This window comes from Quercus suber, unplaced genomic scaffold, assembly GCF_002906115.3.
Source record: "Quercus suber isolate HL8 unplaced genomic scaffold, Cork oak 2.0 scaffold_6, whole genome shotgun sequence".
NCBI lineage: Eukaryota > Viridiplantae > Streptophyta > Magnoliopsida > Fagales > Fagaceae > Quercus > Quercus suber.
Window position 1 is genome coordinate 1,039,781 of NW_027069472.1, and position 26,515 is coordinate 1,066,295.

General features: G+C 36.1%; 4 protein-coding genes and 1 pseudogene across 4 annotated transcripts in view; all 5 read left to right on the forward strand.

The window, feature by feature from the left end:
- Positions 1 to 949, forward strand: part of LOC136067604 (protein neprosin-like) — a 1,913-nt gene extending 964 nt beyond the window's left edge. The window contains exon 3 of the mRNA XM_065773719.1: positions 572 to 949. Within this exon, the coding sequence (XP_065629791.1) occupies positions 572 to 949 (378 nt within the window). The remainder of the gene's footprint in view (positions 1 to 571) is intronic.
- A 5,858-nt stretch (positions 950 to 6,807) lies between these two features.
- LOC112028700 (probable amidase At4g34880) lies at positions 6,808 to 11,723 on the forward strand. Its single transcript, XM_024061382.2, has 5 exons — positions 6,808 to 7,461; positions 8,844 to 9,058; positions 10,508 to 10,750; positions 10,855 to 11,053; positions 11,196 to 11,723. Exons 1-5 carry the CDS (start codon positions 6,898 to 6,900, stop codon positions 11,586 to 11,588), a joined length of 1,614 nt encoding a protein of 537 aa, XP_023917150.2. The 5' UTR covers positions 6,808 to 6,897; the 3' UTR covers positions 11,589 to 11,723.
- Positions 11,724 to 12,373: 650 nt separating this feature from the next.
- Positions 12,374 to 14,689, forward strand: LOC112028695 (probable amidase At4g34880; annotated as a pseudogene).
- Positions 14,690 to 22,050: 7,361 nt separating this feature from the next.
- Positions 22,051 to 24,930, forward strand: LOC112002197 (probable amidase At4g34880). Its single transcript, XM_065773057.1, has 5 exons — positions 22,051 to 22,622; positions 23,252 to 23,463; positions 23,721 to 23,960; positions 24,042 to 24,240; positions 24,334 to 24,930. The coding sequence occupies exons 1-3, from the start codon at positions 22,080 to 22,082 to the stop codon at positions 23,839 to 23,841; spliced, it is 876 nt and encodes a 291-aa protein (XP_065629129.1). The 5' UTR covers positions 22,051 to 22,079; the 3' UTR covers positions 23,842 to 23,960; positions 24,042 to 24,240; positions 24,334 to 24,930.
- LOC136061155 (probable amidase At4g34880) lies at positions 23,855 to 24,690 on the forward strand. The gene is made up of 3 exons (XM_065773726.1): positions 23,855 to 23,883; positions 24,042 to 24,240; positions 24,334 to 24,690. Exons 1-3 carry the CDS (start codon positions 23,855 to 23,857, stop codon positions 24,688 to 24,690), a joined length of 585 nt encoding a protein of 194 aa, XP_065629798.1.
- Positions 24,931 to 26,515: the final 1,585 nt, after the last annotated feature.

Genomic DNA, 26,515 nt, shown 5'->3' on the forward strand with positions numbered 1-26,515 from the left:
TGGTGCGCCGGTAAGAGTCCCGAACTAGGTCCACCTACGAGTTGCTTGGTCGAGTTGTGCACTTTGCAAAAATATTGTGTCATGACGTGAATTGCCTTAATGCACCCAAAAGTGCCCCATTCCATGAGTTCTACGAGTTTAAGTGAACCGGGTCAATAATCACACACATGAAGCCCCTCTTTTTGTTCGTAAAAATATATATATATATATATTAGTATTGTAGTTCTGTATTTATAGCCAACAAGAATGACATTGAAAATGGATTATAATTTGATTCATTTCTTGAGTAGAGTTTGGTTGAATACTTCTACATATGATTTGATCCCCAAGAGAGTGATTCTATATTCCATAACCTTCACTTTTTTTTTTTTTTTTTTTTGAGAGAGTTTCAAGCTATGATGTCTACTTCTAATGATAATGATAACTCTTTACATCAGACCAAGACACCAATCAGTTTTTGGTATACGTGGGAATTGAACTTAAGATCTATTATTCAACCATAAAAAAACTTAATTTACTAGTTAAGCTAACTAAAATCTACTATAATCTTCACTTTTTTTATTGCACGCAGGATCCAGAGACTGGAAATTGGTGGATTGTGTTTGGCGAAGATAATATTGCTGTGGGGTATTATCCAAAAGATTTTGTCGATGTTTATGGAGCTGCAACAATGGCATGGGAAGGATATACCCATTCTGGATCAGATGGAGTTAGCCCCCCGTTGGGTAGTGGTCATAGGCCAGATCATATCCACAATCATGCGGCCTACTACAGAGACATGCGTTTCATAAAAGACAATTTAGCAGAAGAAATTCCCAGAGATGATGAATTGACAACATATGTGGCTCCTAATTGTCATTCCATTGATGATCTTCACTATTCTGGGAGTCCAAGATGGGGTTATATTTTCTTTTACGGTGGGCCAGGCGGTGATTGTGTTCGTACTTAGAAACCTACTTTTACATATCTAAAAAAAGTAAGTGACGTGGGTCTTAATCAAGGATTAATTCACAATGAAAGATAAATAAGTGATGTGGTCTTAATAGAGTACTAATTGACAATGGTACAAGATTATCAAAAAAAAAAAAATTTGACAATGGTACAATGTCACTTATTCCACGTAATTGATTCCATGATTATTATTATTTAAATAAATTTGTGTGTTTTCTAGAATCTCCATGATTATGTGTTTGATTTTGCACACTTACTTTATTACCTTTATGTTTTATAACTAATCTTATTATGTCTATCAATAGTCTTTCATTTGTGAGTTGTGCATTCTGTTGTATTGATAATTAGATGTTATACAATGTTGCACACCAAACATTAGACCCTCAACCTAATAAGCAAACAATTGATTGTGTGAGCTTGTAAATGGAATGAATTAGGTAGAAAATTAGCTCATAGACTATATATTTCTGCAACCACAACTTGTAAGCCTAACTTTTATTATATAGTATATATCTCTGCAACCAAGGTTTGTAAGCCCAACTTTTATTAGATAGTATAGTATATGATATGATATGATTTTTGAAAATATCAGATAAACACATTTTCTATTTTCTTACAATTCACCTTGCAACAAAACCATCATTGTCACTTTGTTTGCATCACTTTATTTAAACGAGTGCATGATAACTTGGACATGATCGACTAGACAAAGCCGAAACCAATATTTCAATTTTGTTTATCATTGGGTAAAATTTGAAAGGGACAATTAAGACGAGGTACCGACATATATACATATATATGGTGCATTTTGTGAGATTTCTAAAACATTATTCTCTGCTTATAATGGTACCTAGTTTAGTTTAGACTAGATGATTCAAAGATCCTCATACCTTAGGCTGTGATAAAATCTGTAACACGTACGCCATTATTTTATCTTTAATTTATTTCATATTTACTTGTGCCCATAATAATAATAATAATAATAAATAAAGATATAAAATAAAGAAAGAGGCCCAGGGTCTAATGACTTTAATTTAATTTGGGTCTAACGAAGGTTATATGACCCACTCTAAGGCATCTCCTTAAAGAATTAATCTACAATGAACTCATTGGATGAAGAACTCTGTGGTTTAAAACGGGGTCACACATATATATGGATAACAAATTAGAAAGATTTCCTCCTGAAAGCACATTGAGATAAAGCATGTAGTTTCTGTCTCGATCTCTAATCTCTCTGGAAAATCATGCTTAAGTTGGTTTAAATAGGAATTTAAACTAGAGTTAAAAAGGACTGAAAATAGAGTTCGAAATAGAGTAGGCATTATGTTTCTTGCAACCTTGCTCGAGCGAGGCTTGAATCCACTTTAGCAAGTTTCTCTCTTGAAGGTATTTAATGAGCAGCTTAGCTATAGCTTGCCTTTGGTCATCTTGATTGAGTGACCTTTTATTTATTGTCTTCAGACTTTCTTTGAGCAAACATAAATATAGAAATTGGCCCCCTTTTTTACATCAAATAAAATATATCAGCATATTTAAATTTGATTATAAGAACTTGTTATTAGAATGGATCAACACAAAAAATTACCTTAAAAATTTAATTACTGTCAACCAAATTTAACAAGTCATGTCAACAATTATAAAAATAATTATTTCGTTAGCATTACTCTATGCTTGGGTCATGGATGTGATTTAGTGCAGGTGCTCACCAGTTTTGTGATTCCATGGAGAGGATAATCAGGAACAAAAGAAATATGCATTCCCACAGGCAATACTTGAGGTGATGCAATTATGAAAAATGCTACCATATAAATTTACATAACTTTTGCCCAACTATTAACATTTTTAATGAAATTAGGTTTAAATTGAATTTCCATTTTTATTTTCAATGTTTTGAAATGTTTCAAAAAATATTATTATCATCATCATCTAATAAAGGAAAATACTTATGTGACAAATGGAAGTTACGATATTGAGGTAACATTGATGATTGTCATTTATTATCAAACCAAGACACCAATTGATTTTTAGTATAGGCGAGAATAGAACCTCGGATATTTTATTTGACGATAAGAGATTTTACCAATTGAGCTAACTAGAATCCACTAACATGACCTAAACTTGTTTTGCAATATCAATATTTTTCATTTATGAGAGGACGATATAGCCTTTTCAAAAAATTTTGAAAATATAATTATTAGAATCAAAACTTATAAAAAAGAAAAAGAAAGAAGAAAGAAGATAATTTTGAAACAAAAGTCAAATCTTGATAATAAATATACAATTTAACTTAAAGTAAAATAAAAAGAGGGAGGGGGAGTGAGTTCCAATTGACGTAATTGACAAAGTATATAATAGTTGAATAAGAGATCTAAAATTCAATCTTTACCTACATCAAAAACCGATTGATATATTGGTCAAGTTTGTCGTTAAGAGCGGTTAAACTCTCTGATGAATACAGGGAGGGGGAGTCATGAACGTTTGAATACCCTTTTCTATTAATACTAGTAGCAAACTCGTGCAATGCACAGGAAAACTATTGTGTAAGTAGATGTTAACAACTATTTGTCTCTTCCCCTTTGATTGTACATAGTTGCTAACTCGTGCAATTCACAGAATAATTTGAGAAAAATAATTTATATTTACTTTGCTTAAAAACTCACTTTAAAATGAATAGGCTGACTTTCTACTCATAATATGACTCAACATACTCAAAAACAAGAATCACGTTTGATTAAAGGAAAATTGAACAATATCAACTATTGCAAAAATAACAAATGAAAGTTTTCCATTATGTTTATGCTTTTTGTTGTTCTAAATAAAATATTTTATAATGTATAATATTTTACACGTAAAATATTTTTAGTAAACTGTTTTCATTTTATGATACTTAGTTTCAGAATTGGAAATGTTTTAGAAATCATTTTTTATTGTTTGTTTTCAAAACCCACTAAATGCAAGCACAATTACACAACTACGCAAATAAACCACCATTGACAACCACCCAAAATTCTAGATCCATAAGGGGGGAAAAAAAGTTATGATAGCCAACCAAAAACCCAAATCTAAAAATCTGACCAAATTTGCTCCAATCTCCACAAACACCAATCTCATCCCAACCACCATCAGCTAATATCCAGTACAGCCATAACCCAAAAAAGAAGAAGGGGAAAACTTAACCGACATTGCAGCAAACGCATACAACCCAACTGCCAAAGTAGACAACCACCACAATACAACCCAACCTTCGATCCACACCTTCAAACCCAATGAAAACCCACATATCTATGTCTCTAACTAACCCATAGCAAGCCTCTCAACGACGTCGACTTGAGTAGCGATAGCCACCTACACATTGATTTCTCATTGGGAGTTTTAGGTGTGGAAGTTCGGAGCAAAAGAGAGACAATTAGGGGTGGCTGACGGTGTGCATTTTAGGTGAAAGGACAAGAGGGAGATTTGGTAGAGGTTGGGTCATTGGATTTGATACGGATTTGTAATGGTTGGTTAGTTGTTTGATGGATTTTGGACTCTGGGTGTGGCTTTTTGTTTGCGGCTTATTTCTGCATTTAGGATCGGGTTTGTAATTTGTATTTGGTGGGGGAAAAAAAAGATTTATTATTATTTATGTAAGTATTGCTAAAGTGAAAAATTGTGAGAATTTCAAAAGATTTGGTTATATATATATATATATATAGATTATTATTATAAGTTTATAACTATCAAATTATGCTAACGGGGACTTGGCTCAACTAGTAAGGCTCGGACACTTTGTATAACTCGCCTAGGTTCGAGTCGTACTGCTAGCAAGAGTTTGTTGGTAGGCATCCAAAAGGGTTGGTTCTATCCAAAAATGATGGGTTTTAACCCAAGCATCTTGCTCAGAGTTGGCGTAACCTAGCTCACCCTTATTTTTCTTTATCAAAAAAAAAAAAAAAAAAACTATCAAATAATAAAAAAGGAAATAAAAATTACAATGGGGATGAGTGCACGTTTCAATTTGCGGAAATTTCTATTAAAGGAAGTGCCAGTTAAGACTTAAAAAGATCAATAATCAAATTGTCAATATTGTTCATTAATTAATCTATTAAAACTATATTATTCCTAGATTACGAAAATTAAATATTAAATTAATTTTAATCACATTAATAACTATTTTGATCATGCCCATCTTCACTTTTCAAGAAACAACAACATGAGAATGGAAATCAAGAATCCAGCTTATTAGATGATCGTGACTTTCATTTGTCACATAAGTATTTTCCTTTATTAGATGATGGTAATAATATTTTTTGAAACATTTCAAAACATTGAAAATAAAAATAGAAATTCAATTTAAACCTAATTTCATTAAAAATGTTAAGAGTTGTGGCAAAAGTTATGTAAATTTATATGGTCCTAGCATTTTTTATAATTGCATCACCCCAAGTATTGCGTGTGGGAATGCATATTTCTTTTGTTCCTGATTATCCTCTCCATGGAATCACAAAATTGGTGAGCACCAGTAGTAAATCACATCCATGACCCAAGCATAGAGTGATGCTAACGAAATAATTATTTTTATAATTGTTGACGTGATTTGTTAAATTCGGTAGACAGTAATTAATTTTTTAAGTTAATTTTTTGTGTTGATCCATTCTATAACAAGTTCTTATAATCAAATTTAAATATGTTGATATATTTTATTTGATGTAAAAAGGGGGCCAATTTCTATATTTATGGTTGCTCAAAGAAAGTCTGAAGACAATAAATAAAGGGTCACTCAATCAAGATGACCAAAGGCAAGCTATAGCTAAGCTGTTCATTAAATCCCTTCAAGAGAGAAACTTGCTAAAGTGGATTCAAGCCTCGCTCGAGCAAGGTTGCAAGAAACGTAATGCCTACTCTATTTCGAACTCTATTTTCAGTCCTTTTTAACTCTAGTTTAAATTCCTATTTAAACCAACTTAAGCATGATTTTCCAGAGAGATTAGAGATCGAGACAGAAACTTCATGCTTTATCTCAACGTGCTTTCATGAGAAAATCCTTCTAATTTGTTATCCATATATATGTGTGACCCCGTTTGAAGCCACAGAGTTCTTCATCCAATGAGTTCATTGTAGATTAATTCTTTAAGGAGATGCCTTAAAGTGGGTCATATAACCTCTTTAGACCCAAATTAAATTAGAGTCATTAGACCATGGGCCTTTTTCTTTATTTTATATCTTTATTTATCATTATTATTATTATGGGCACAAGTAAATATGAAATAAATTAAAGATAAAATTGTAGCGTGTTACAGATTTTATCACAGCCTAAGGTATGAGGATATTTGAATCATCTAATCTAAACTAGGTACCATTATAAGCAGAGATTAATGTTTTAGAAATCTCACAAAATGCACCATATATATGTATATATGTCGGTAACTCGTCTTAATTGTCCCTTTCAAATTTTTCCCAGTGATAAATAAAATTGAAATATTGGTTTTGGCTTTGTCTGGTCGATCTTATTCTTATGTCCAAGTTATCATGCACTCGTTTAAAGAAAGTGATGCAAACAAAGTGACAATGATGGTTTTGTTGCGAGGTGAATTATAAGAAGATAGAAAATGTGTTTTTCTGATATTTTCAAAAATCATATCATATCATATACTATATTATCTAATAAAAGTTGGGCTTACAAGCCTTGATTGCAAAGATATATACTATATAATAAAAGTTCGGCTTACAAGTCGTCCTTGCAGAGATATATAGTCTATGAGCTAATTTTCTAGCTAATTCATTCCATTTAAGGAAGTGCCAGTTAAGGCTTGAAATGATCAATAATCAAATTGTCAATATTGTTCATTAATTAATCTATTAAAACTATATTATTCCTAGATTACGGAAATTAAATATTAAATTAATTTTAATCACATTAATAACTATGTTGATCATGCCCATCTTCACTTTTCAAGAAACAACAACATGAGAATGGAAATCAAGAATCCAGCTTCGTTGCTCTTTGCACCGTTGATCTCACTGCTGATCATCACCAGCAACTTAATTAGCACAACCAACGGCCACGAGTTCACAATCGAAGAGGCCAGCATCGAGGAGATCCATCGAGCATTCACAGAGAACAGACTCACGTCAAGGCACTTAGTTGACTTTTACTTAGACCGAATCGAGGAGCTGAATCCGCTGCTTCGCAGCGTAGTGGAGGTGAATCCAGACGCGCGGGATCAAGCGGACGTGGCTGATCGCGAGAGGGGAGTGAATGGTGACCGTTCGATGGTGGCGGTGTTGGGGGAGTTGCACGGAATCCCTGTGCTACTGAAGGACACGATAGCAAGTAAGGACAAGTTGAACACGACGGCTGGGTCGTACGCGCTGCTGGGTTCCGTGGTGGCTCGTGACGCGGGCGTGGTGGAGAAGCTCAGAAAAGGTGGGGCTGTCATATTGGGGAAGGCTAGTCTTACTGAGTGGTACTCTTTTCGTTCTTTGGGTCATGTTCCTAATGGTTGGTGTGCCAGAGCTGGTCAAGGCGTGGTGAGTTGTCACCTCTCTCTCTCTCTCTCTCATTATTATTATTATTTTATATTTGCAACTTTCACTAGCATCAATAAAAGGTAAGAGTTAAAAAAAAAAAAAATCAAAATCAAAATCAAAATTGCGAACTTAATTGTTGTGTATCAGTTTGAGAATTTCCTATTTTAGATAACTTATTTGTATAAAATGAGATAAAAAAAAACCAAAAATTAACTTATTTTTAATTAGATTGTTTGAAATAAAGTTAAGATAAAAAGTAACGTGAGACTCATAAATAGTAAATAATTTAAGCAAAAAACTAGTTTATAATTGGTTGCAAAAATCTAGCTTATAATTTAAGGAATATTTCTCTTATAAATATGGTGATAGAAAGATGATAAATATAATAGATGCATGCGTGAGATAATTATTGCTAAAATTAAGGGTGTGTATTTAATTATTTTTATAAGTCTCGACGCAACCCAAGTTCTCTGGATGGTTTTACTTTTATGTGGGTTAATGAGTTAAGTTAGGGTAGTATTTTTGAAACTTAGGTTGGGTTAGGTTCCAGATAGCAAAAGTTTCAATCGAAGTAGTTTGACCCAATTCACTTAATCAAATAGTGTTAAAAAATATATGTATTTAAAAAAATTTATTGTTTTCATTTCATTTTGATTTTTGAAATTTAGTTCAAAACTTCAAATATATATATATATTTTAATGATTAGTTTAAATATGTCACTAGTAGGCAAAAAAATCAGTTACTAGTAATTGATATATTTTAATATTTTGAAATTTAGTCTTGATGAGGTTAGAATATTAGGTCATATTATTTACTAATTTTTAATCATTTATGAATAATGAACTTAATAGCTCAAAAAAATAATAAGCTCAAATAATTGAATGAAAATCAATTTTTATAATAGTTCTTAAAAATTTCCATAACCTGATCACAAAATTCGACTTGATCCCTACAATTTGGATTAAGAATTGGTGCAATACCTAGCTGGGTGCAATTGGTATCAAGAGCTAAGATTAAAAGTTAGAAATTATTTTTTATTTTTTATTTTTTTACTTAGTCATTGGATTAGAAAAGTATTGCATCAGAGCTCAATCCCTACAAGTTAGACTGGGATAGTTTTTAGATCTACAATAGGTTAGGTTGTGGATTTTTCAACACGAGGAACTTGAGTTGGAAAATACTCCAAACCTAATCCAATCCAATTCCTACATGAAGCTGCATTAGGTCAGACTGTAAATCAAGAGTACATTAATACATGAATGTTGCATTCAAGTTGTTCATCTTGGTTTCATTTTAAACAAGTGACTTGGATAGCCATGGATAGATGATTGTTTGAGATCATTAATTGAATCAAACTGATTTAGATATGTAACACGTGCAGAACCCGTATGTTCCAACGGGGAATCCATGTGGTTCGAGCAGTGGATCAGCCATTTCAGTAGCTGCAAACATGGTGGCAGTGTCACTTGCAAGTGAGACTCATGGCTCCATCCTCTGTCCAGCTGATCATAACTCTGTTGTAGGGTTCAAACCCACTGTTGGGCTAACTAGTCGGGCCGGCGTCATTCCAATATTACCCCGCCATGACACAATTGGGTAAGATCATATGTGCTTGTCTAGTCAGCCTGCACACACTTTTTTTTTTTGAGAAAGAAACTAATGGATTTTATTAATAATATTCAACTACATCCAATTGTAAAATCGAACCAATACGACATGGAACATCTTCCATTCATACTTGAAAATCTGGTATGCATAATGCATTTTTAGCCAGACTATGAGCAATCCCATTGTCGTTTCTCATAATGTGAGATTACAACAATCCTTCTCTACGAACATGTGAAAATCTAATACAATGAAATAAACTTGCAAAACATTTAACATCACAACTAAGTAAACCAAAGGATTCCAAAGACTTGGAATTTGCATTCAAAGCGTTCATTGCAATCTCTGAAACTCCCTCTGGGGTGGCATCTTCCAAACTCAGATCAACATCAAACTGTAAAGTCTTCAATATAGCCAAAGATTCAAGCTCTAAGACAGTTAGGGGGAGAGGGATGATTCCGACCATATGTGCCAAGCCTTTTCCTTGGCATTCTCGGATAATCACTCCAATCCCTGTCCTATCTTCTTCTTGAAACATTGCATCGATATAATTTGTGCCCAAACCCTCCACAATTACATCAATAGTCGATCTCCAAAACAACACTAATCCACCTCCCATATCCAAAACAACATCCACAGAATTTTGTTCCCGGAAAGTCGCATCATCAGAGTTCACCTTCAAGATTGGCCATGGAGGTGGTTTCCAAATCGCACGGTGTGGAGGCTGATTGGACTGATCTGGCTCATTACCCTTCATTGTTGTTGTTGCCCTTTTTTCCTTGTCTGGAATATTGACCATATTAAACATACGTGCCTCACTTAAGATATCTTGGGAAATATTGCTTGGTTGGGTCATGCAGTTAATGTGATCAAATTTTCCCATCTCTGAATCAATCTCATTTATTCTGGCAACAAATTCTTTGGCTGAAAAATCTGCCCCTTGATTCTTGGTATTATGATTACGCGAAAAAAGTGGGGTTGATAATGAGACATTGATTACACCCTCTTTACGTTTCCCTACTGTATGCGTTCCTTCTGGAGCATCCAAATTAACGGCATCATCCATTAATTGCTCACTCACTTCAGAGTTTAAATCCCAATTGATAGCACATTTAACCCCTGGCCGCACTTCAGGTAACGCTTCACCATGTGCATTAATTGGTTTTTTTTCCGTTGCAAGCCATTTCATGGGTCCCTGAGTTGTTGGTACGTCCTTGCCTGAATCACTCTGACCACCGTGAGGCTTCTGAACCCTGCCATGATTGGCAGAGGAGGTTTGGCTATAGCTTTGGCACACACTTCAATATTATAATATATGATATTTGTGCTACAATGGACTAGTTAATATGGTTTACTTATCATGTTGGAGTACATATATGTATGAATTGTAACATCTGGATTGGGCTGTAATGATAATTGTTCATAATGGTAAAATTATAGGACAATAAACAGAACAGTGTCTGATGCGGTTTATGTGCTAGATGTAATTGCGGGTTTTGATCCACAAGATTATGAAGCAACAAAAGAAGCAGCCAAATTTGTACCTGTTGGTGGTTATAAACAATTTCTTAACCTAAATGGGCTGGACGGAAAGAGATTGGGGGTTGTTAGGAATCCATTTGTGAGCTCCTTAAATAAATCCTCTGTTATTGAAGAGTTTGAACGCCATCTGAAGACAATAAGGTATAAATTTAATTATTAAAAGCAAGTAATTCTTTGTGTTTTTCCTAAGTTAAGAAGCCTTTGAATATGTACTCATTTTGTGGATAAATTCTTTGACATACTAGACAAAGAGGTGCAACTGTAGTGGACAATCTTGAGATAGCAAATGTTGATGTAATACTAAGTTCTAAACGAAGTGGTGAATTGACTGCAATGCTGGCTGAGTTCAAGGTGTCCTTCAATGATTACCTGAAAGACCTCATCTCTTCTCCAGTGAGGTCACTTGCTGACATTATTGCCTTCAACCAAAATAACCCTGATTTGGTAAGCAGTTTATTTTCATATTGTAATTAATACAATAAAGTAAATTATGAGATTGATTGACTTACAAGTAGTATATTGGTACCAACTCTTTAAAAATTGCATTAGTTTTCATGTTCATTCTTTGTTCTTTTGCTTAATGTAGGAGAAGACTAAAGAGTATGGTCAGGCCACTTTCATTGCATCAGAGAAAACAAGTGGGATTGGAGAAAAAGAAAGGCAGGCATTTGAATTAATGGAAAACCTGTCACGAAATGGATTTGAGAAATTAATGATGGAAAATGAATTGGATGCATTGGTGACACCCGGTACAGGTGCCATTCCTCTGCTGGCAATAGGGGGTCATCCAGGAATTACAGTCCCTGCTGGTTATGACAGTGGCGGAATGCCATTTGGGATCTGTTTCGGTGGCATCAAAGGTACAGAACCAAAGTTGATTGAGATAGCTTATGCTTTTGAACAAGCCACCATGATACGGAGGCCTCCTTTTTCCAAATCATTTGAAATGAGTAACGAAGTTCTCTTTGGAAGTGGATAGTAATTTTCGTGTTAGTTTGTAAAAAAAGTAATTTTTATTTATTTACCCAAGAAGAAAAAAGTAATTTGTATTTGGTTCCAATGTATAAGTAACTCTATTAAGAAAGAAGAATTTAGCTCTGTTCTTTTCGATTTCCATGTGATTCTGGTGAAAGTTTGGATAAAATGGCCAGTGTTTGCATAGATGATAATGACTAACAAGGGCCTGGAAGAACTGCAACTGCAATCAAAATAGAGTGACCAAACAAATAACTTCTTATAGAGAATTGCTTTAGGGTGTGTGCCTGAAGCCTTATATATAATATATTACAGCCATGGCTTCTTTTTTTCTTTTTTAAACAAATATTTGATCCTGATAAAAAGATAAAGTAAAATATCATTGCTATACAAAATTACTTATGGTTTCTATCAGACAACTTCCAAGTAAATATCACTGTAGCATTTTCCTTCTTAGTACACCTGGAAGGAAATAATTCATGCATCTCTAAAAAGATGATGTATGCATCTTCCATTGAGTTTCCTTTTGTAGTGGTGTTGGTGAACAATGTGCATATCGTATAGATATAGTCAACAATCGTGTCAGTGAAACTACTATCCCATCTCCAATTTGGTGGTTACTTTATCCTACAGTGATGTATATTATTTAAAAAAAAAAAAAGGATAAATACAATGGTTGATAGTGTGATCTAATAGTGGGGGTGCTGTTGGTGATTATGGTTATGAAGAATATGACCATCTTGCATAGGAACCAATTCAACACTTTCCACAGCAAGATGCAATACTTTAATGGCTGCAAGTTCAGCACTAAGCTTCTCTATCTTCTCATCCCTGATTCTGATACTTCTGCTTACAATACCATCTGGTTCATGCCACCAAATAAACTTCTCTATCAAAGAAGTCACCATTCATGATCTCCAACTCGCTTTCAAGCAAAACAAACTCACTTCAAGGCAACTGGTTGAGTTCTATCTTAAAGAGATTCGCAGACTCAACCCAATCCTTAAAGGGGTCATAGAGGTGAACCCAGATGCGCTATGTCAAGCTGATAAGGCTGACTAAGGCTAAGGTTCCAGGGTCACAATCTAGGTTGCATGGTATCCCAATTTTGCTCAAGGATAATATTGCAACCAAAGATAAGCTTAACACCACAGCTGGCTCATTTGCATTGCTTGGCTCAGTTGTACCTCGGGATGCAGGCGTCATGTCCAAGTTGAGGAAAGCTGGGGCCGTCATCTTGGGGAAGGCAAGCATGGGCGAGTGGTCCCATTTTAGGACTGCTAGGGGTCCGCTAGCTTGGAGTGCCAGAGGTGGCCAAGGCAAGGTGAGTCCAGGATCAGGTACATAACTTCTTAAGAAGTACTATAATTTTGATAAAAGTGGACAGGAGTCAAGTTTCAAAGACAATGTATCTATTGCATTTATAATATAAATCATGCCTCGTTTACTTTTTTCTTTCTTGCTGAGCATATTAAATCATGCTCTGCTAGCGCAGAAAGTATTTCAATTTGGGTAAACAGTTAATATATGACTTGGAAATTTAATTGTCAAGTTCTCTTTAGATACTTTTTCCCCCTTTTCTTACAACAAGCGGGGAGGGTGGATGTAAACCCGGATTCTCCCCATGGGAAGAATTGGGAGTATTACTGAGCCACAAAACTCTTGGCGTTTTGATAATTAATTACAACATGTTAGTAATGGAGAAAATTAGATAACAGTACCTAAGTCCATAAGAATGGCCCTAAAATCTTTTAGAATACAAGCACAGGGACCTGTTATTTGTTGATGTTTTGGAAGGGTGTCAACTTTAAAGTATTTTCAATTTCTACAGCTAAATTTTAAATCAAATAAAATTCTACTTGATCATTTCAATAAATGGATTATATAACGACTGGCATGAATTATTTCTACAAAACAAGGACTATGTTTTTGTGATGGTGTGCAGAATCCTTATACATTAGGAGAACCTTGCGGTTCAAGTAGTGGATCATCAATATCAGTAGCGGCAAATATGGTGGCAGTATCACTGGGGACTGAAACTGATGGGTCAATTATATGCCTTGCTAGTTTTAACTCAGTAGTTGGCATCAAACCAACAGTCGGTCTAACTAGTCGGGCAGGGATTATCCCAATATCTCCAAGACAGGACACTGTTGGGTATGTGATCTACATGTATTTGTTGTTTTAAGCAGAACGCAATGACTTTCCAAGTTCTGCAATTGCTGTATGTGACCTGCAAGTAACATATACACCTTTTATAATTTAGTGTTGCCAACATTTTCTCAGCCTTTTTGTTTTTAGTTTGTTTCAATATTAACGTTGTTAAATTGTTCAAGACAGCTTTAATTTCTATTTTTATTTTATTGTATGACATATGGTTATAACCTCTCTAAGTATGTCTTGGATGGAATAGGCCCATTCGTAGAACAGTATCCGGAATTGGTAATCCTACAAGCATAGTTTCTCTCTTTCATTTTTATTCATGTAAAATGCTCACCCTTGATTATGACCACTTTGGTGGGGTGACTATGCAGGAAATGATCAATGAAATTGACCAATATCACTTTCTAAGCGCGGAAGCCACGAATGGAATTGGAAAAGTTGAGAAGGCGGCATTGTCAAATTTAGCAAGACTGTCAAAAGATGGATTTGAGAAATTGATGACAAATAATAAGCTGGATGCCTTGGTGACTCCTAGTTACTATGCTTCCAGTGTCCTTGCAATTGGTGGTTTCCCTGGAGTAAGTGTTCCAGCAGGATATGACAGTACAGGTGAGCCATCTGGCATTTGCTTTGGGGGGCTAAAAGGTTCAGAGCCAAAGCTGATTGAGATTGCATATGGCTTTGAGCAAGCAAAAAAGATAAGGAGGCCTCCTTTATTCATGCCTTGAAGCTTCTGATCGGGTATTAGGGATTTTAAATAGTGATATGCCCCAAGACAATGTTAGTAATAATGGAGAATTAGGGATTTTAGTAAATTTACGATGTGGGTATTCAGTTGAAGTAAACAATGGATCCGGCCGAAAGAAAGTAGGCACTAAGAAGTTGAATTCGATAAAGAAATGAGATTTTATATTTTGCTTCTAATATAAGTAATGATAAGGATAAAATTACACTTTTTTATAGTTCCGTACCTATAATTTCAAGCATGATGTATACTTTTTTTTTCTTTTCTTTTTTTTATTATAATGATTTTCATATTTAAAACATAAATTGGATAGTGAAGCCGCACCATAATGGCTTTGACACAACTACTCTAATACAACACAACTGCCCTCTCCCCCTCTGCGCCTTCTTTCATTAATTTTACTTTTGGGTGGGGGAGAGTCAGTATCAAAATAATTCAACTTAAAGTAAGTTTAGCTCCAAACTTTTTTCCAATTCATTAAGTGATAATTAATTGATTATGACTCTTTATGTATGTTATTTAACCCATTAAGTGATGATTTTATGACTATTTATGTATGCTATTTTAAACAAGTAACATGATGATTAAAAAAGTCACGTGGCTAAAATTATAGATAGACGACTTCTTCAATTGCCACATGCTTATTTCAATCTTCCACTATAAGATGAAGACAAAATGTACACACATTTAGTATTCTCAAATGGAATTGTGATGTAATTAGTTTAAACAAATATGGAGAGAGTGGATCCTGTCTAAGACCCCTTGACAATGAGATGAAGCCACGTGGTTCCCCATTGATTAGGACTGAATATGATGCAGTGGTGACTATCTCCATTGCCAACTTCACCCACCTAGTGTCAAAGCCCAGTTTAAACACCAATTGTCGCAAAAAGCCCCATTCCACTCTGTCATATGCTTTGCTAATGTTGAGCTTGACAACCATTTGACCCATTTTTCCATTTCTCTTGTTTCTTATCCTATGTTACAACTCATATGCTACAGTAGTATTGTCAGTAATGAGCCAATTAGGGACAAAAGCACTTTGGGCATCAGATATCATTAGGGGGAGTACATGTTTCAATCTATTGGCTAGTACTTTTGGCACCACTCTTGAGATCACATTCACCAAACTTATTGGACTAAAATCTGACATGCATTTTGGCTCATTATTTTTTGGGATTAATATTGATAAGCCAAAAATGCATTGACCCTTTGTGATTAAATTAATTGATTAATTAGCCAAGTTATTAATTAATCAAATTAACATGTAAAGCGCGTGGTAGCATAAACAAATCACCAACTAAACTAAGTATGCAGCGAAAAATAAATTGACACGGTGATTTATTTACAAATGGGGAAAACTTACACGGCAAAAACCCCACTGGGTGATTTTAAGATCACCACTCCCGAAATTCCACTATTATCACAACAGAAGATTACGAGTAAAGGAAACGTAGTACCTTATACCAACATACAGTTGAACCCTTACCCCAATATCCAATTAGACTTGTTCTGTAGTGACAATTTCTCCTTTTGATGCATGGCTCCCAATACGTGACAAACCAATTGCACGGATCCCAGTACGCAATTTCAATCACCCACTAGAAGAAGGTTATTGGCTGCAAAGTTCTTCAGTTCATCCACATGATGAAGATCAAGAAGATGCTTGGTCACAAAATCCTATGGTGTACAAACACAGCAACTTGTTCATAAGAATGATGAACTAGGGCAAAACTTCGTCTCTGATCACAATTTGCTTGAACAAACTTTGCTCAATGCTTGTGCAACTTGTGAACACTTTGATAACCCTTAAAATAATCCTTTTATATGTCTAGGGTTAGGAGAAAAGAAGGCCCAAAGACACATTCATGGATCCCAAGAAAACAGAACAGAAAATCTGTTTTTCTTAAACCTCGATAAATAGAAGCTGTCGAGCAGGTGTCGAGCCACAGGGCTAGAACAACTTCTTGAGCTTGATAGATGCTAGCTGTCAAGTTTTAATGAACTTGCACTTTTCAACTTGTTTCTTGGACAGACTTGAATGATTTTAACACTTGATCTTGAAACCTTGTTTCTTGAAGTATTAAAAACACTTAGATCTTTATTCATCCTTTACTCTTTTTCATTTTCCTTTCTAGGCTCAAATTAAAGGTTTCAGGGATGGATGCTTCAACACGCATTGTCCCTGGTTTGTACAAATTGACACCAAGTATCACCCAGGATCTTTTCTTACAATAGGAAATAACTATAATGTAAATCGATATCCACTGGATGAAATACCAATCATGATCTTTCAGGTAAGGCAACAACAAAGATTTTGAAAAATTATCAAATTAATATTTTTTAATGCATTATTTGAGTATAACATCATGTAGTAGTTCTGTATTTATTCAATTTGGTATATTATAGTGGGTTCTAATTAGCTCAGCTGGTAAAATCTCTAATAGTTGAATAAGAAATATGAGATTCAATCCCTATCTACATCAAAAAACTAATTGGTGCATTGGTCTAATAATAAATAGCTATTATCAAAAAAGCGGACACCATAAATTAAAACTGTATAAAAAAAATTGATCCATTATAACTCAACAAGAATGACATTGAAAATGGACTATAATTGAATTCATTTCTTTCATCAACATCAATGTATTTCATTTTACCTCATAAAAAATTGGTAATAAATACAACTGAATTTCATGAGTAGAGTTTGGTTGAATTCTACATATTATTTGATCCCCAAGAGAGTGATTCTATATCTTATACCCCTTCAATTTTTTTACTGCACAGGAAGAATTATCTGGGCATTGGTGGGTTATGCTTAGCAATCAATTAAAATTTGTGGGGTATTGGACAAAAGATTTAGTTGATATTGATGGAGCTTCAAATGTGGGATGGGGAGCAGTTACCAATCCTGGAACGACTGGAGTCAACCCCTCATTTTTTTTTTTTTTTTTGAATTTGAATTTTGACAAATTCTCTATTATATTATATTTTCTCTGTATACCCTTAATGCTTATAAAATTTCAAAATGGTCAAGTTCACTAACTATGTAATCTATAAAATGTTTAAATTAAATTTTTTTTTTTCATTTTAAAATTATAAATAAAACATGAGTATATGAATTAAAAGTAAATAGCATATCTGATTAGTGTGAAATTTTGCATGGGTGTTAAGAAGAGTGACAATGAGTAAGTGAAATTTAAAATATATTAATCCAACAAAAAGATATAGATTAAGATCATTTAGAGTTCCTAAGAAACTCTAGCACATAGGGTCCTTTTAATCTTGATCTTGCATTTATAGTAAAATGTCTAAATTATGTCATATCATCAAAAGCCCTAAAAATAATGGTTTTATTTATTTATTTATTTTTATAATTCATTTACTTGAATAAGGTCACTAGTGAATAAAAGTCATTCGACCCACTTTTAGTATTCCATTTTAGAGGATGTTGTTAGGTTTTATGCTTAGGTTGGCAAACTGTGAACAAAATATATCTTGTAAGTGAATTTAATAGTTTATTTCTAAAGAAGGACTATTTTTAGGTTCTGCACTTGAGTTTCAAGTTTTAGGATTTTTGACATATATTATATCAATTGATGGCTTTCAACACCTCTTGAATCTATCAAAAATTGCAAAACCTAATTTGTGAAAAGCCTAATATATCATCTATTTAAAATTGGAAGAGAGACTCGGCATCGATCCAAGAGGGCGAATTCGCACTCTTGGAGTGCCGATTGGGATTTCCCAAGTGCCAATTGGCACAAACTCGAGGCCTACCCCAGGAACTTTTTGATTAAGATAAAACCTATCTTTTCTGAATTTTTGAGGATAATGACGCATTCCAATTCATATCTGATCTTATTCAGCTTATTTTTCAAGCATCCAACCTTTATAAATAGGGGAAAAAGATAAAAAAAAATTAGGACCCCTTTTTCTGGCCCTTCTTTTTCTGACTTCTTTGCTCCCCTTATGTTAAAGACGTTCTGAAAGTCTTAGCTTTAAGAATTTCTTTTTTGTAAGTAAAACATTTTACATCTCAAAGAAGTGAATATTTCTTTGATTTCTATAGTATTCTTCCATTGAAGGGTACGCTTATGCAAGTAGGTATTTAATTTTGTTCTTATGTTTATTTTTCTTTTTCTCTTAATTAGTATATTTGTGTTGTTCATTGCATTTTATTTATTTATTTATTTATTTATGAATATGTGTCCGATGTCATTGTCAATATGATTTTGTTCCCAATTTATATATGTCATGTCCATATGTTTAGTTGGAATTTTCTTTAGTTGATTAACATGTTCATGTTTTAATTCTTCTTTAATTTCTAAATCCCTAATTAATCATTACAAATTTTTTTCTAAACAAAACAAATCTGTATTTTCATTAAATACAGATATGAAATTTTTTCTAAACAAAACAAATATGTATTTTTATTAAATACTGTAAGGTCCGTTTTTGTAGCCTAAAAGATATGGGTTCCACAGACCCAACGAACCCATAACAATGAATTTGTAAAGAGTGGATCGAAGGTTTAGGCGCTCGTCGGCGTTCATGAAGCATCAACTACTTTTCTTTTATTGAAAGATACTAAGACCAATTTACAACTGGGGGATGCTCCTCGGCCCATGGCCGAGGAGGTCTTTCCCTTCCAAACTCTCGTCCTCCCTTACTGAGTTCCTCCCCTCTTTCTTATATCCTCCTCCTTTCTTTCTGCTGATCATCCATTGTCCTCCTATCTGACCCTTCGTCCCATCAGCGGTCTTGTCCGTACTCAAGTGGCTCACCAAGGTCGATGTTGCCCTGCCAAGGGGTTACATCCCCATTAATGCGGCCAGGGGAGTTAGGTGAGTGCATTCAATGTAGAAGTGACAGTTCACCTCAGGCTTGCTCCTTCGCCGTTCTCCTGTCGCCGACGCGTGGCACTGGGCCCTCTCCTCCTTGAATATTCAAAGCGTTCTCTGGTGGGATGGCCCTCGTGTTCCCCCGAGGTCTCGAATGCCCGAGGACGGGCGCTCCTCGGATATGGTCCTCGGGAGTCGGTCTTCGCACTTTCATCCTCGAACCATTCATGAATCCTCGGCGTGGGCCTTTTGGGCCTGGCTTGGAGCGGGCCGAGGCCGTCCAGTATTCTGGCCCCACAATAACCCCTCAAAATCTTGCTGCACGCATCCTCGGGCGGGGAGAAGGATTTTGACATCCTCAGCCATACCCCCGTCAACACTGGGGTCCACTCATCTGCCCAAAGCACGTCGCTAACGTTTCGGAGCGCGTAACGTGCCCGTCATTAAATTCAGGCGGCTCTGTGCTCCCCACGTCCAATGAGGTGTTACCAATCCAACGGTGCAGGTTTGTCTCACATTTATGGGCGGGAAAACCCGCATGGCTCCTCGATTTGGGGTATAAATATCCGTACGAACCGCTTCTTCCTGTTCCTTACTTGTAATCAAGAATTCTCGTGTGTCCTTCCTGAGTTCAGCCACAATCTCATTTATATCTCCAGCACAAAAAGCCTGTCCGAGGAGCTCCTCCTATTTCCAGTAAGTCGCTCTGTCTCTCTCTGAGCTCTCTTTCTCTTTACCCTTTTTTCTACTTCGCCTGTTCCTTCTTAGTTCTTTTAGGCGTCAACTGGGATGGGTAGGTTTAAGAAATACGTCGATACTGCGGAGGCGATGGAGAAATTCATCACCGACCACAGAATTCCTTGCAATGTAGGTCTGAGATATTGTGAGGATGGGGATTGGCGTATACATAGGCAGGAGGGTGAGGTGGTAATTCCCATCGTCGCCTTCCTTGAAGGGGGGATGACGATTCCCATGGGACCGGTGATGAGGGACTACCTCACGCACTTCCAGTTAGCCCCTACCCAGTGTGGGATAAACGTCTTTAGGATTTTGGGCTGTGTGGACGCCCTGAACGAGAAGATGGGGCTTAGGTTGACTCACCACGACGTGAACTGGTGCTACAACCTTCAGCTTCTTAAGGGCAAGTCTTATTACCTGAAGACGAGGGATGACAGGGTGCTGCTCATCTAGTGCCTCCCTGAGTCCAGCAAGGGGCTGAATGAGGACTTCCTAATCGTGTCAGGGGAGTGGCATGATGGCCTTCATTGCCCAACAACAGAGGGAATACCAGGTGGGGCGGTAGGAGTAGGAGGGGTCTCAAGTTCTTTTACCCCCTTTTTTTTACATCCCTTTTTCCTTTTGCTAACATGGTGGTATTTTCCCCTTGCAGACCCGCACGCCTTTGAGCGCCACTTCCATTTGGTCAACCGAGAAGATTTGTAGAAGGCGCTGAGGGCGTCAGTTTATATAAACGAGGACGACAATCAGGTTAGGGCCGCCCACATAATTTGGGGTATAAAGTCGTTTTCGGTTCCAAAGCACGTCATCCGAGCCAACGATCCTCGGCTTCAGAGGATTACTGTGACCGAGGATGGATTTTCGTTCCCTGAGGAGCCCTCCGACCAGGAAGCTGTCACGCTAGCCGTCCCCTCCTCTTCCCAACCGTTCGCCGAGGCTGCCGAGGAAGGTCCAGAAAGGGAAGGGGATGCGTTTGACGTTTTCGCTCAGCTCGATCAGTCTGAGGACCCTCTTGGGGACTTGGGTGATCCTAATTTGATCGAAGCAGACCTCCTTGCTTTAGAAGCCCCTCCTCGGCCGAGAATGGGTTACAAGAGGAAGCCCACCTCCAACTTGCTGGACCTGATTGAGGGCCAGCCGGGGGAGTCCCAACAGAAACTTCCCACTCCACCTCTGAAGACTAGGTCAACTTCCGCTTAGCAGAAGCTCCCTCCTCCTCATTCTCAGACGCGCTCACCCTCTGGGTCCGTACCTGCCGGCCCCAAGAAGAAGAAGGATAAGGGTAAAAGGCCCGTGGAGGATAAGACAGTGTCCTCGCAGGAGGAGGACACTACTTTGCGGCCGTCCAAGTAGCTCAAAATAGGCGACAAGAGGCAGGAGAGGCAGGTAGTCGACACCACCTCTTCCGAGGCCCAGGCCTGGCTCCCAGCCCCGATGCTCCGTGGGGAGCCCTTGAGGGATAACGCCTCCCTCAGGGACTTCAATGAGGGCGAAGGTGTGCGCGTGGCCGACGCGCTGGAGAGGAGCCTGCTGCTCCCGACAGACATGGCCGAGCTTAACTCTTTGACGAGCGAGCAGGTCTTCCTCAGCCTCAAGCGATATGTGGGGATGGTAAGGGCTATAACTTCGACTCTTCTCCCACTCTTTTTCTTTTATTGGGCTTATAGCACATTGGTTATTCTAGCAGGCTGTCCAGGCTATCTTTATGTTGGAGGGGGCGGCGAACGACCAGAAGGAGGCCCTCAAACAGGAGCGTGATTGGCGCTTCCGGGCTATCGAGGCTCTGAAGAATTCCGAGGCTGACCTCGCCAAGGCCCGAGAGGATTTGAAGGCGGTGACCAGTGATGTATATGATTAAAAAAAAAAAAAAAGATAAATACAATGGTTGATAGTGTGATCTGGTAGTGGGGGTGCTATTGGTGATTATGGTTATGAAGAATGCGACCATCTTGCATAGGCATACAAAACCAATTCAACACTTTCCACAGCAAGATGCATTGCTTTAATGGCTGCCAGTTCAGCACTAAGCTTCTCTATCTTCTCATCCCTGATTCTGATTCTTTTGCTTACAATACCATCTGGTTCATGCCACCAAATAAACTTCTCTATCAAAGAAGTCACCATTCATGATCTCCAACTCGCTTTCAAGCAAAACAAACTCACTTCAAGGCAACTGGTTGAGTTCTATCTTAAAGAGATTCGCAAACTCAACCCAATCCTTAAAAGGGTCATAGAGGTGAACCCAGATGTGCTATGTCAAGCTGATAAGGCTGACTATGAGCGCAAGGCTAAGGTTCCAGGGTCACAATCTAGGTTGCATGGTATCCCAATTTTGCTCAAGGATAATATTGCAACCAAAGATAAGCTTAACACCACAGCTGGGTCATTTGCATTGCTTGGCTCAGTTGTACCTCGGGATGCAGGCGTGGTATACAAGTTGAGGAAAGCCGGGGCCATCATCTTGGGGAAGGCAAGCTTGGGCGAGTGGTCCCATTTTAGGACTGCTAGGGGTCCGCTTGCTTGGAGTGCCTTAGGTGGCCAAGGCAAGGTGAGTCTAGGATCAGGTCCATAACTTCTTAAGGAGTACTATAATTTTGATAAAAGTGGACAGGATTCAAGTTTCAAAGACAATGTATCTATTGCATTTATAATATAAATCATGCCTCTTTAACTTTTTTCTTTATTGCTGAACATATTAAATCATGCTCTGCTAGCGCAGAAAGCATTTCAATTTGGGTAAGCAGTTCTATACGACTTGGAAATTTAATTGTCAAGTAATTCTCTTTTGATACTTTTTCCTGCTTTCCTTACAACAAGCGGGGAAGGTGGATGTAAACCCGGATTCTCCCCATGGGAAGAATTGGGAGTATTATTGATCTACAAAACTCTTGACGTTTTGATAGTTAATTACAACATGATAGTAATGGAGAAAATTAGATAACAGTACCTAAGTCCATAAGAATGGCCCTAAAATCTTTTAGAATACAAGCACAGGGTTGTGTTATTTGTTGATGTTTTGGAAGGTTCTCAACTTTAAAGTATATGGCTTTTCAATTTCTACAGCTAAATTTTAAATCAAATAAAATTCTACTTGATCATTTCAATAAATGGATTATATAACGATTGGCATGAATTATTTCTACAAAACAAGGACTATGTTTTTGTGATGGTGTGCAGAATCCTTATACATTAGGAGAACCTTGCGGTTCAAGTAGTGGATCATCAATATCAGTAGCGGCAAATATGGTGGCGGTATCACTGGGGACTGAAACTGATGGGTCAATTATATGCCCTGCCAGTTTTAACTCAGTAGTTGGCATCAAACCAACGGTTGGTCTCACTAGTCGGGCAGGGGTTATCCCAATATCTCCAAGACAAGACACTATTGGGTAGGTGATCTACATGTATTTGTTGTTTTAAGCAGAACGCAATGACTTTCCAAGTTCTGCAATTGCTGTAAGTGACCTGCAAGTAACATATAGACCTTTTATAACTTAGCGTTGCCGATATTTTCTCAGCCTTTTTGTCTTTAGTTTGTTTCAATATTAACTTTGTTAAATTGTTCAAGACAGCTCTAATTTCTATTTTTATTTTATTGTATGACATATGGTTATAACCTCTCTAAGTATTGTCTTGGATGAAATAGGCCCATTTGTAGAACAGTATCAGATGCCGTTCATGTTCTTGAAGCCATTGCTGGCATTGACAACAATGATAATGCAACTTTTACAGCATCAAGGTACACTCCAAGTGGTGGATATGGGTAATTTCTAAAGGTTGATGGGCTTAGAGGGAAGAGACTGGGGACAGTGAGAAATCCTTTCTTCGATTTTGGGAATAATACTTACTTGAATCAAACTTTTGAGCAACATTTGTACACATTAAGGTAACATTACACATTTTCCATGTTCCAAGGATCAATTTAGGTACTTTAGTAAACATGATACAAAGACTTCCTGCAAATCAGGCAAAGAGGTGCAATTCTGGTAGACCATCTGGAAATAGCCAACATTGGGATGATCCTTGATTATAAAGCAAGTGGCGAAGAAACTGCATTGTTAGCAGAGTTCAAAATATCGTTAAATGCATACTTGAAAGAGCTAGTATCTTCTCCAGTCCGAACCATGGCTGATGTGATAGCCTTCAACAACAAAAACCCGGAATTGGTAAGCCTACAAGCATAGTTTCTCTCTTTCATTTATATTCATGTAAAAAGCTCACCCTTGATTAATGACCACTTTGGTGGGGTGGCTATGCAGGAAATGATCAATGAAATTGACCAAGATCACTTTCTAAGCGCGGAAGCCACAAAAGGAATTGGAAAAGTTGAGAAGGCGGCATTGTCAAATTTAGCAAGACTGTCGAAAGATGGATTTGAGAAATTGATGACAAATAATAAGCTGGATGCCTTGGTGACTCCTAGTTACTACGCTTCTAGTGTCCTTGCAATTGGTGGTTTCCCAGGAGTAAGTGTTCCAGCAGGATATGAAACTACAGGGGAGCCATTTGGCATTTGCTTTGGGGGGCTAAAAGGTTCAGAACCAAAGCTGATTGAGATTGCATATGGCTTTGAGCAAGCAAAAAAGATCAGGAGGCCTCCTCTATTCATGCCTTGAAGCTTGTGATCGGGTATTGGGGATTTTAAATAGTGATATGCCCCAAGAAAATGTTAGTAATAATGGAGAATTAGGTATTTTAGTAAATTTACGAAGTGGGTATTCAGTTGAAGTAAATAATGGATCCGGCCTAAAGAAAGTAGGCACTAAGAAGTTGAATTCGTTAAAGAAATGAGATTTTATATTTTGCTTCTAATAGAAGTAATGATGAGGATAAAATTACACTTTTTTTTGTTCGTACCTATAATTTCAAGCGTGACGTATACATTTTTTTTCTTTTTTTATTATATTGATGTTCACATTTAAAACATAAATTGGATAGTGAAGCCGCACCATAATGGCTTTGACACAACTACTCCAATACAACACAATTGCCCTCTTCCCCGCCGCCTCTTCTTTCATTAATTTTACTTTTGGGTGGGGAAGAATCAGTATCAAAATAATTCAACTTAAACGAAGTTTAGCTCCAAACTTTTTTCCAATTCATTAAGTGATGATTAATTGATTATGACTATTTATGTATGTTATTTAACCCATTAAGTGATGATTTTATGAGTATTTATGTATCCTATTTAAACAAGTAACATGATGATTAAAAAAGTCATGTGGCTAAAATTATAGATAGACAACTTCAATTGCCACATGCTTATTTCAATCTTCCACTATTGATCTTTTTTGCTTGATGATGAAGACAAAATTTACACACATTTAGTATTCTCAAATGGAATTGTGATGTAATTAGTTTGATTTCAGCATAAGTGACCTTAATGTAATATGCTTTTAGACGAAATGACAACAATCACACATTATTTGAAGAATAATTCATAGCTTCTTGAAGCTTTAATTATTGGCTAGACATTATAACTTCTTGCAAACCAATAGCAATTTTCTACTACAAAGTCATTCTTATAGTAAAGAATGACTCTTTGTTTTCTAAGGTAATAAAATTTGATATATAATATATAATTAGAAAATAAGATACATAGTTTTTTTTTTTTTTTTTTGAAACCAATAAAATATATAGTTAGATAATTGCCACGTGCTTATTTCAATCTTCCACTATTGATCTTTTTTGCTTGATGATGAAGGCAAAATGTACACACATTTAGTATTCTCAAATGGAATTGTGATGTAATTAGTTTAATTTCAGCATAAGTGACCTTAATGTAATATGCTTTTAGACAAAATGACAACAATCACACATTATTTGAAGAATAATTCATAGCTTCTTGAAGCTTTAATTATTGGCTAGACATTATAACTTCTTGCAAACCAATAGCAATTTTCTACTACAAAGTCATTCTTATAGTAAAGAATGACTCTTTGTTTTCTAAGGTAATACAATTTGATATATAATATATAATTAGAAAATAAGATATATAGTTTTTTTTTTTTTTTTGAGAAACCAATAAAATATATAGTTAGATGTCAACGAAACATATTTGGAAATTTTAAAAAATCCTTTAGTCGTATATTATAATAGCATTTGTGATTTTACGGCACTACAATACACATATTCAACTGTCTTTTAGGTTATTCTAACAAAAATAAAAACATGCTTTTTTAGGTTACCCAATAAAATAAAAAAATAAAAGAGAAAAAACTTAAAGAAAAAGAAAAAAAATCAAATAAAAATAAAGTAGAAAAGAAATTTATGGAATACTTAAAAAAAATATTATGTTCACAACATTTTCATAACAAATTCTATATGGCAAGTTGTTATAAGTTATTATTAGTATAGTAGAAAAGTAATTTTAGTGGTAAGTTCAAATTAGAACCAATGACAACTAACCATCTATAATTTGCCAACTTTATATGTGCCATT